General features: G+C 45.4%; 1 protein-coding gene across 1 annotated transcript; it reads right to left on the bottom strand.

The window, feature by feature from the left end:
* Positions 1 to 1,041: 1,041 nt before the first annotated feature.
* Positions 1,042 to 2,748, bottom strand: LOC137659245 (uncharacterized). Its single transcript, XM_068394277.1, has one exon. The coding sequence runs from the start codon at positions 2,746 to 2,748 to the stop codon at positions 1,042 to 1,044; it is 1,707 nt and encodes a 568-aa protein (XP_068250378.1).
* Positions 2,749 to 11,441: the final 8,693 nt, after the last annotated feature.

Here is an 11,441-nt window from a genome sequence, read left to right as displayed (position 1 = left end):
GTATTAGGTTTACATTATGGGATTGAGATTATAATTTAGGATGGAATTCAGAATATGGGAATGGATTTACAATTGGGATTGAACTTGCAATTCTGAGGTGATTTTACTATTTGGGATTGTTTTCAAATTCAAGATTGGATTTACAATTTAGGGTTGGTTTTAAAATATAGGATTGGATTCAAAATTTAAGATTGGATTTACTATTTAGGATTGGTTTTAACAATTAGGATTGGATTTAAAATTTAGGATTGTCTTTACAATTAGGATTAGTTTTACAATTTATAATAAAAATAATGTCTACAAGCTGTTTGGCTATATGAATAATCTAGAGAAAGGTTTTGATGAGTTATAATGAATGGAAACTAATAAATAATGCACTTAAAAATCCCAAATTTTTAGTAATTTGTATTTTTCCTAACATACTTACCGAGAAACACTTTCTTAGGAGTTACTGGTATCTCCTCTCAAACGACCAGAGTTTTGTGTAGTTTACCCTACTCCCATTCTCTATAGTGACCTGCTTGCGGGAGAGAACGTGACCCGAGGGCAATGCCCGGAGTAGGTCACGTGTTGTTTAGGCTGATCCCATCAGTAAGTTTTAAGTAAGGAACAATACTCGAGATCAGTGAGGCACTGGGGGACGGATGGGGGGGCCATAACTCGAAAGTGTTTCTCGGTAAGTATGTTAGGAAAAATACAAATTACTAAAAATTTGTGATTTGTTACGACACAGAGACTTACCTCGAAACACTTTCTTAGGAGACTTACACTTTAGGAGGGGGGAGTGCCCCTAGACCTAGACCCCGATGGACAGTAGGATAAACTACACAAGGGACTCATTAAGTGTGATATAACACTTACCCTTCCGAATATTCCTTGTTGTGCTTGATGTATATTGGCGAATCTTGAGACTTGTGTAACGAGCAATAGTCCTAAGGACGACTGATAGTACGAGAAATGTGGGAATAAGGCGAAAACGAAAAATAAGCTACTTGTGTCTAGATAATTTATGGTTCGCGATTGAGCCTGGGGCTTGAGCCGTCAAACCGGATGAAGGGCTGAGATGACAGGCCCGATCGAAAACCCATCCAGGGATTTCCTCGTACATTCCTTGAGGTAATGATCGGTAAAGGTCGACTGGTTGGACCAAGTTCCTGCTCGAAGAACCTGAGCTACAGACATGTTCTTCTCAAATGCTAGGGAGGTGCTCATGCCTCTAACATCGTGAGCCTTGGGCTTCCCTGGTGCTGAAAGCCCCTCCTTTGAGTAGGCTTGCATAATTACTTGTCTGAGCCAAAACGAAACTGTATTCTTTGAGATGTTCTTTTTCGATTTACCCCAGGAAACGAAGAGGTTCTTAATAGATGGGTGGAGGTTAGCCGTTCTTTTAAGATACTTCCTAATCACCCTGACGGGGCACAATTTCAAGTCTTCCTGGATTCCTTCATTTGGGATTGCTGGGATAGTAAAGCTCTCAAACCTCGGCTCCCAAACCGATGGGTTCTGAGTCTTGGCGACGAAGGAGGGGACAAACTTAAAGGTTATCTCCTTCCATCCTCTAGAGTGCTCCACGTCATACGACAATCCATGTAGCTCGCCCACCCTCTTAGCTGAGGCTAACGCTAACAAGAAGACTGCCTTGAACGTGAGATTCTTGTCTACAATGTCTTTTAAGGGTTCAAATGGTGGTTTCCGGAGCATATCCAGAACCCTCGCCAGGTCCCAACTCGGGATTCTAGGGGCAGAAGGGGGGCATGATTGCTCGAAAGCCTTGATGAGCATAGAAATATGTCTGGAGGAGCCCAGATCTATGCCTTTCAGGAGAAAAACTTGACCCAGTGCCGCCCGAACTCCCTTAATCGCTGGGACTGAAATGGCCAACTTATCCCTGAGATGGACCATGAAATCCGCTATAATGGGCACGGATGCTTCTAAGGGCTCTATCTTCTTGTCCTTGCACCACTTAACGAACAACGTCCACTTGGATTGGTAGACGGCCGTGGACGATTTTCTCAGGTAAAGGGACATCCTCCTAGCTGTCTTGCTGGAGTACCCTTGTCTCTTCAGGAGGTGCTGGATAACCTCCAGGCGTGAAGACGAAGGGCTTGTGGGTTTCCGTGAAACCTCTGAAAATGTGGTTGTCTCAATAGGTCTGGTTTGTCGGGAAGAGGCCAGGGCGGAAGAGTGGCGAGACTCCTTAGGTCTGCGAACCACTCTCTCTCCGGCCACCAAGGCGCTACCAAAGTCATCTTTAGGTTGGTTGCCGCCCTCACCCTGTTGAGGACTTGTCTTATTAGGGAGAAGGGGGGAAAAGCGTACACGTCTAGGCCGTCCCATCTGTGTTGAAAGGTGTCTTCCATTGCTGCCTTCGGGTCTGGGACAGGAGAATACGGGGAGTTGTGCGTTCAACCTTGTTGCAAACAGATCCATTACCGGGGACCCCCACATCTGAATGATGTAGCTTGCCACTTGTGGGTGCAGGGACCACTTCGTCGCTACTACTTGTCCCGACATGCTGAGACCGTCTGCTAGGACGTTCTTCTTCCCCGGAATGAACCTTGCTGTCAGGTTGATTTCCTCCTTCTCCGCCCATTTCAGGATCTGAAGGGCCAGTTCGCACAGCTCTTTTGATCTCAGTCCCCCCTCCTTTATGTATGCTACCACGGTTGCATTGTCTGACATCAGGGCCACAGAATTTCCTTTCAAGTCTTCCTCAAAGTGTCTGCAGGCTTCCTGGACCACTCTCATCTCCAGGACATTGATGTGTAGGGACTTCTCCCTTTCTGTCCAAGTCCCCTTCGCTGTCTTATCCCGGAGATGCGCTCCCCACCCTTCCTTTGATGCGTCCGTAAACAGAAGGATTTCCGGAGGTTGGGCAGACAGTGGCATCCCTTTTAGGGTGTGTGACCGATCCTGCCACCACTCTAAGGCTTGTCTAGTCTCTTGCAGGACAGGCACCACTATGTCCGGGGAACTTTTCTGGTTCCAATGTCCCTTTAAGTTCCATTGGACCCTCCTCAGGTTCTGTCTCCCGTGAGGAACTAGCTTCTCTAAGGACACCAGATATCCTACCAACCTCTGCCAATCCTTCACTCTTCTGGGATGTCCTAGAAGGAAGGGACGGAGAACTCGGTCCAGGTTGTTCAGCCTGTCTACGGATGGGAAGGCCTTGACCTATAACGAATCCAGGACTATTCCCAGGTAAGTCATCCTGTTGGTTGGGGTCAACTGAGATTTCTCCAAGTTGACTGTGATGCCCAGGTTTTTGCACAATTGCAGGAGATCTTCGCCCTGCTGTTTCAAGTCTTCCTTTGAGGACGAAAGGAGTAGCCAGTCGACCAAGTATCTGATGAGTCGAATGCCCCGTTCGTGGGCCCATACGGAGACTGTCGTAAACACCCTCGTGAATACCTGGGGAGCTGTGGAAAGACCGAAGCACAGGGCCTTGAATTGTAAAACCTGGGCACCCCACTTCACCCGGAGAAACTTCCTGCTTGTTGGGTGAATAGGGACCTAGAAATAGGCGTCCTTGAGGTCTAAAGAAATCCTAAAGTCTCCCTCCCTCAAGGACGCCATGACCGTTCTTGGGGTGTCCATTTTGAACGTGATCTTGAGGATAAATTTGTTGAGGGCTGACAGGTCTATCACTGGCCTCCACCCTCCTGTTGCTTTTTCCACCAAGAACAGGCGGCTGTAGAACCCTGGACCTGGTAACTTTACTGTTTCCAAGGCTCCTTTCTGCAACATCGTCGCAACTTCCACGTCCAGTGCTGCTCTTTTCGCCGGGTCCTTGGGAACTAACCAGTTCGCCTGACTCGCAGGAATCAGCGGAGCTGGATCTTCCAAAAAGGGAATCCTGTAGCCCTCCTTCACTACTGTTACTGTCCACGGATCTGCTTCGTGGAGCTTCCATGCTTGCCATGAGAGACTGAAGCATCACCCTACCTGAGGCTTGGGCAGGGGAGGGGGGCCTCGCACTTTATCTCCTACGGGAGAATCGGCCTGTTCGGCCTCTTCTGGAGGAGGAGTATGCACTCCTGTAAGTTGGGGGCGTTGAAGGAGGTCCCCTACGGGGGGGATTTGTTGAGTGAGGCCATTGTCCAGACGAAGGTTCTCGCCTTCCCTGTGTCGGGACGGAACGCGCAGTCACGGGCGCTTCCGTCACGGGTCTCCTGAAGACAGGGCGTCGCGCAGTCTGTGGCTTAAGAATGGGGTGTTCTCTCTTCTTGGCCAACTTATCTGCAACCTCCTCCGCCTTCTTCGTGGGAATAAGATGCTCTCCCCACACGGAGCTATTCTTTAAGGCTTTCGCCTCCCTGTCGGGGATTTTCATAGGCAGGTTCTTGACCAGGGCATCTCTTCTCCGCAGTACCCAGTTCGCGGAGAGAGCTAAGGACGGAAAAGTTAGGAACTTTAGGGCGCGGCTACCTGACCCCAACAACTCGTTCAGAGCCTCACGTTTGGCCGGCTCCATAGAGTCTGTTGGGATCTGGGTGCCCACTAAGGTGGTAGCCCACCAATCCAACCACGATGCCACATTAACTAAGTCCTTAGACATCTCCCCCATCATCACGGACTCGGACTGGGAGAAGAAGGTGGACGCTGAAGTCGCCCTCTCGTCTGAGAAGCCCTGGCAAAGGATGTCCAGGGTTTCCTCTGTCTTGCATGCCAAGTTTGGTCTACCTTCCGATGTGTAGTATTTAGTTTGGGACTTAAGTCCCTGCAGGAGTTTCGCCGCGCTATAGCCTCTGCTGGAATCGCTATTGCGGGCTATAACCCTGTCTATGTGGGTTCTCCCTATTCCCACGTTCCTGGCCTCAGGAAGGGATAGAGAGGACTTCTTCTGGGCGGGGGCGGCTAGGAATTTGTTCAAGGCCAAAATCCACGCCTCTAATCAAGGAGAGTACCCTCCTATACGCGGAGTCCTCCGTCGCCGACGTCGTCTCACCATCCAATTCCTCCGTCCTGCGTTGGGGAGAGGCATGGTCATGGGCACCTTCGTATTGACGGGACCCTCGGCTCCTTCTATCCTCGACGTCCGACGTTTCCTTCTTCTTCGAGGCCGTTGTCGACGGGACGGGCTCTTCTGTGAAATAGTTCGACGGAGGTGCCCGTCCCCGTCTATCATCTCGATGGGGAGACCTGTCGAGGCTGCCCATCCTAGGCGACGACTCCCTCCGCTGGGCGGATTGAGTGTCTCTAGGACGGGACTTAGGCCTACAAGACGAGGCCCCCCGCTCATCGGCTGACTCCCTGGCGAGGCTCTTGGAAGCCCTTCTAGGAGAACTGCCTCCTGCCCTCTCAGGTATTGTCGACGGGACGGGCTCTTCTGTGAAACAGTTCGACGGAGGTGCCCGTCTCCGTCTAACATCTCGATGGGGAGACCTGTCGAGGCTGCCCATCCTAGACGATGACTCACTCCGCTGGGCGGATTGAGTGTCTCTAGGACGGGACTTAGACCTACAAGACGAGGCCCTCCGCTCATCGGCTAACTCCCTGGCGATGCTCTTGGAGGCCCTTCTAGGAGGACTGTCTCCCGGCCGCTCAGGTATCAAACTTGAGGACTTAGAAAGGCCCTTCAGCTTATTGCTTAGGACGAATACCCATGTCTCTTGCGGAGAGCTTGGTCTCCTGCTTTTGCTTGGAGGGGAACGGGGACTGCTCTTGTCCCGAGATCCTGTGGGAGACCCGAAGGGGAGTTCCTCCTCACAGACCGATCTCTCTTCCTCCTGTGGCGCCTCCGACGTTCCTCGCTTGAAGAGCCTGACGAGTCGCACCCCGATGAGTCTGACTCGCCTTCGTACCGCGACCTCGTACCGCGACCTCGTACCGGACGGTGGCTTCTTGGGGCTACGCCGTACTCCTGACGTAGATGGCAGCAGAAAATTCTCCGGAACTGATGGCTTTGCCGGTAACCACGCCGATGAACGAGCCATGAAGGGGAAGGCCTCGCTTAGGCCCTCCTCCATGTCCAGTGGGGACCTCAACGGCATTCTTGGTACATCCCAAGCCAGCGGATCCTTTTGCGGGGACTCTTCTCTGAGACGGCACCTTCCGTAGCTAACGCTCCTGAGGCCTCTACCCAATAATCTGGTGACGAAAATGGAACATTATTAGACCACATGGGGTCCTCCGTCGAGACGCGACCCCTATGTGAGAGAGCCACGTCCCTCGGACCCCCACTACACTCACTTACAGGCGCCTGATCTGCCCTGGACAAAGAAGACTCCCCCACAACATCACTCCCTTGGGAAAGAGGCACCAACTTCTTACACTTCACGGACTTACCTCATCCCCTACTCTGGGTAGGGGAAGAAGAATGAACTCTACCTAACCCCTCTCCTGCTGACGTCGCAGGGGAAGACAAGCTAGTTTTCCTAGGAGACCGCTTCGAAGCCTTCTTCTTCGTGCCGAATTTCACCCATTGGACCTCGCTCCAATCGGCACATTCGGGACACGTGTCTGACGGCGAACAGGCTTTACCCCTACACGAGGTACACAGCGAATGAGGATCCACATCGGGCTTGGACAAGAAAGCCCCACACGATTTCCCGGCTCTAGGCCCAGGACAACGGGGAGAGTGCTCCATAGCACAACACAAAAGATCGCTAGACACAAGCATAAAGCAAAAGGGAAAGCACTAAAACGCCAGTAAAAGCACAAAGGAACGATAGTAAAAGAACACAGTTAAGGCATTAATCACTCGTGAACGAATCAAGACCATGTGGTAACCACATGGTAACGAGCACAAAGGGGGTCGCACAGAGAATTGAGAGCGGCGTGTGAACACGACGCGACTAGAAAACTTACTGATGGGATCAGCCTAAACAACACGCGACCTACTCCGGGCATTGCCCTCGGGTCACGTTCTCTCCCGCAAGCAGGTCACTATAGAGAATGGGAGTAGGGTAAACTACACAAAACTCTGGTCGTTTGAGAGGAGATAACAGTAACTCCTAAGAAAGTGTTTCAAGGTAAGTCTCTGTGTCGGAACAAACGCTGATTGCATCATAAAAAGCTTCAATATTATCAAATTTCAAGAGGTCAAATATTCTTATCTATGTCAATGGCTAGGTGGTGTATCTAATCGTGCTAGCTGGTACATCTTTCCCGTGTTAGGTGGTATATCTAAGGAATCCATGTTTGCCAACTGTTATACTCGTATAAGAGGATGAGCAACTTGGTGGAATAATGAGAGCCTTGGGTGTGGAGGAAATGTTCCCCTAATTCTCGATGAAGTCACTGGCAGTAGGGTGATAGATTGAATTTAAGGCGATGGACCAACTGTCTTTCCGGCTTTTACTCCTGATGCCTGGCGGTTGATCCTAATAGAATTAGTAAGTACCAACAGGGGTAACTTGCCTTAGTTAGATAGGCACTGTGCATCACAAGGAACTGGCTATCCTTTGATGTATCTAGCCAATGAATCCTCTATGGATTTAGTCCAGTCATGGAAAGAGAAGATGACAGAATGGCTCCCAGTCCCGGGCGTAGCGGGGTGATGAGAATCTCCTGGTTCATAAATACTAAAGAAAAATTGAAAATTGGTAATTGGAATGTTAGAACCATAAATCAGATTGGAAAGTTACAGAAAGTGGATAATGAATTTAGGAAAAATGGTTTGGATATCTTGGCCCTAAGTGAAACACGTTGTAAGGGGATTGGTAGAGAAACTTTAGACCAAGGCAATATATATATATACAGGAAGATCAGAAGGAGTTGGAAGAGAAGGGGGTAGGAATGATGATAACACCAAGAGCAGAAAAGGTATTAACCAAGTGGAGAGCTATAAATAGTAGATTCTTACTAGCAAAGTTCAAATCAAAGCAGTGCAATATGAGTATTATAGTATGCTATGTACCAACAAATGATTCCCCCGAAGAAAGGAGAGATGAATACTATGAAGTACTACCCCCGAAGAAAGGAAAGATGAATACTATGAAGTACTGCAGAGTGTAATAGATGAGATCCCAGAGAGAGATTTGAGAATTGTCATTGGCGACTTCAACGCTAAAGTGGGAAGAAATAATCAAGGGATAGAGAATGTGATGGGTGTCAAGGGTCTTGAAGTTGCAAATGAAAATGAAGAACATTTCATAAGTTTCTGTGCAGTAAACAATCTTGTCATTGAAGGTACTCTTTTTCAACACAAGAACATCCACAAATATACATGGACTTCACCATTTAGCAATTACAAAAATCAAATAGATTACAGAGCCATTAATAAAGAGAGGAGGACTGAGAAATGTAAGAAGCTATAGAATTGCAAATATTCGTAGTGATCACCAGAGCCCCATAGCCACAGTGATATTAAAACTGAAAGCACCCAACAGAAAGGTAGACAATACCTAGGTTTGATACAACAAAGCTTTTAGAAGAAGTGCACAGAGAAACATTTCTAATTGAATGTAGGAATCGATTTGCAGTCTTAGAGACTTTAACATAACAGATGAAGAGCAGATAAATAATGAAGAATGGTGTGATATTAAGAACATATATCAGTCAGTTGGTAGTGAAGTCTTGGGACACGCAGTTACAACGAGAAAGCCATGGCTATCAAATGATACTTGGGGTACTATAAAAAGGAGACAAAGACAGAAATTGGTTGTTGAAAGTTTTCGAGGAAATAATGAAAATTACAAGGTAGAGCATGCCAAGTATTCCAGTATTGATACCGAGGTCAAAAGAAAAGCCAGGAATGACTGGAAAGAACATTTAGACAGTAAAGCAGATGAGGCTGACAAAGCTATGGTGTAAGAATCGCTCATAGAATTATTAATGAAATTTCAACTGGGGCAAAGAAGAAGCATATACCCATCAAAAAGAGTGATGGATCTATTATAACAACAGAAAATGAAGAAAGACAACGTAGGATGGAACACTTTCGTGAGGTTGTGAATAGGAGATATGAAAGGAATAATTCTATTGATATACTTGAAGCTGATGAAGACCTTGATGTGCCCATGATGAATTCAGTGTGTTTTTAGTCGAAGCTATCCTAAAAAAAAATAAAGAGATTGAAAGCACCGGGATATGATGGAATAACTGCCGAGATGATACTGACAGAAAATTAAGTGACTCTCAGACTACTTAAAAGATTATATTGTAGAATGTAGCATGAACTGGCAACACCTGATGAATGGGAGTTAGGAGTGTTGGTGAAAATGGCAAAAAAAAAAAAAAAAAAAAAAAAAGGAGACTTGATTGATTGCAATAATTTCGGAGGCATAACACTTACGTCAGATATGAAAATATATAGTAAGCTTATTCTAAAGAGACTGGAGAGAAAGATTGATGAAAAGCTGAAAGATGAACAAGCAAGATTTAGAAAGGTTGAAGTTGCATTGACCAAATTTTCATTTTGAGACATGTACAGCAATGCATAGAATATAGAAATCCACTTTTGATGACATTTGTGGACTATGAAAAAACCTTTGATTGTGTGCACAGGCATTCTTTTGTGGACAGTCCTACGTCATTATGGAATCCGTCTTAAATATGTGAAGTTGATTAAGTCTCTTAATGAGCATAGCAAGAACAACGTTAATTTTAGTGAGTCTTATCACATGAATTTTCAGTGAAGAGCGGGGTACTCCAAGGGAATGTGTTGTCACCTATGTTGTATATCTTTTGAAATGCGTAGAACAGTCAGAGATGGTGAAGAAGGATTGGACTGGATTGGTGATAAGAATTTAGCAGACCTAGAGTATGCTGATGATGCTGTCATTGTTAGCAGAACACCACAGGATTTGCAATGCTTGCTTACCAAAATGCATGAAATATCACATGAGGCTAGGTTGAATATAAATAGAAGAAAGACAGAGATGATGTGAACGGAGTATGCAATGGAAGATGAAATATCATTAGAAAGGATTAATAAGTTAAAATCATTTAAGCATTTAGGAACTATGATCTCCAATACAGTCTTTAAAATTGGAATTTAGTGAAAGATTGAAAAAAGCAAATAAGACAATGGTTAGGTTAAGTAAAATTTGGAAATCAAATAGCTTGAAATTACATATAAAAATCAGACTATACTCTATATCAGTTCAGTGAGATCAGTGTTACTCTACGGAAATGAGTCATGGTATGAGAATGAAATTATCTCTAATAGATTTAGAATATTTGAGAACAATGCCCTCAGAAGGATATTGGGAGTTAAATGGCAGGACAGGATTAGAAATGAAACTATAAGAAAGATTACTCGAGTGCCTTATGAGGATGAGATCATGAGGAGTAAATGGAGATGATTTGGACATGCTCTTTTCACTCCCCAAGAGAGATTAGTTCAACAGACGTTTTTCTGAGCTCCACAAGGCACTAGAAGAGTTGGAAGACCCAGACCTACATGGCTGAGGATTATGAAGCCCGAAGTAGGAGATGATGAATGAAGAAGTATTGATTTATAAGCTCAAGATAGAGAAGACTGTCGAAATGTAACCGAGGTCATTTGCGTCAATAGGCGTATGAGGAGAGGATGATCATGATGATGTCAATATAATAACTTTGAGACGCGTCTGTGTTGAGTATTATTATTTTCCTGACATGTATTTCTAAAATATATAATACTCCTGATTCGTAGAATATTCGATGAATATTGGAATAAATATCACAAATTCTAAAATAGCTCACAGAGATGATTTTTAAACACTAAAGGACTATCTTAAGATCATATGAGGAACTAATGAGAGAGAGAGAGAGAGAGAGAGAGAGAGAGAGAGAGAGAGAGTTCGCATGCATAATGCAGTATGAAGAGTTGCTAATTAGCCATTTAACAAGCAGCACGGTTGCAACAGTAACGCAATCATCATCGGCCGACGAGAAAAAAAGAGAGACAGGAAGAAAGAAAGAAGTGGATCAGGAAGAAAGAAAGAAAAGAAGAGGAACAAGTAGAAAGAAAGAGAAGAGGAGTGACAGAAAGAAATATTTTTTTAATGTTGCCTCAAGTTTCATGGAAGATATTTTGATACTTTTTGAGGGGGGGGGGGAGGTATATGGAGTGGTCCCACATAGGAGTAGAGTTTTGGGGAAAAGCAGAGAAGTTATGCTATTTCTTTCTCCCTTCATCTATTAGCTGTGTTTCTTAATGCCTACTTCTCTCTCTCTCTCTCTCCCTCTCTCTCTCTCTCTCTCTCTCTCTCTCTCTCATATATATATATATATATATATATATATATATATATATATATACATAATTATTAAAGCGTACTGTCTTTATAGGTTTCTTAAATAACGATGGAAGAGTACAGCAAGTGTAAAATAATTATTATTTTTCTATGGACAAAATAGTAGGTGTGAGCAAAGCTGATCTCTTTAGTGGAAGTACAAGAATGACAACAATGTTTAAAACTAGCGGAGCACTCAGTAGAAAGCATGCCTTCGCCACGCCAAACAGACTCATTTTGCTCTTAGCTCTATTGCGTACTTGTACTTCGATGTAT

This window comes from Palaemon carinicauda, chromosome 19, assembly GCF_036898095.1.
Source record: "Palaemon carinicauda isolate YSFRI2023 chromosome 19, ASM3689809v2, whole genome shotgun sequence".
In the NCBI taxonomy this organism is placed as follows: domain Eukaryota; kingdom Metazoa; phylum Arthropoda; class Malacostraca; order Decapoda; family Palaemonidae; genus Palaemon; species Palaemon carinicauda.
Note: the sequence above shows the minus strand (reverse complement) of the source record. Positions and strands in the feature narration are given on the sequence as shown.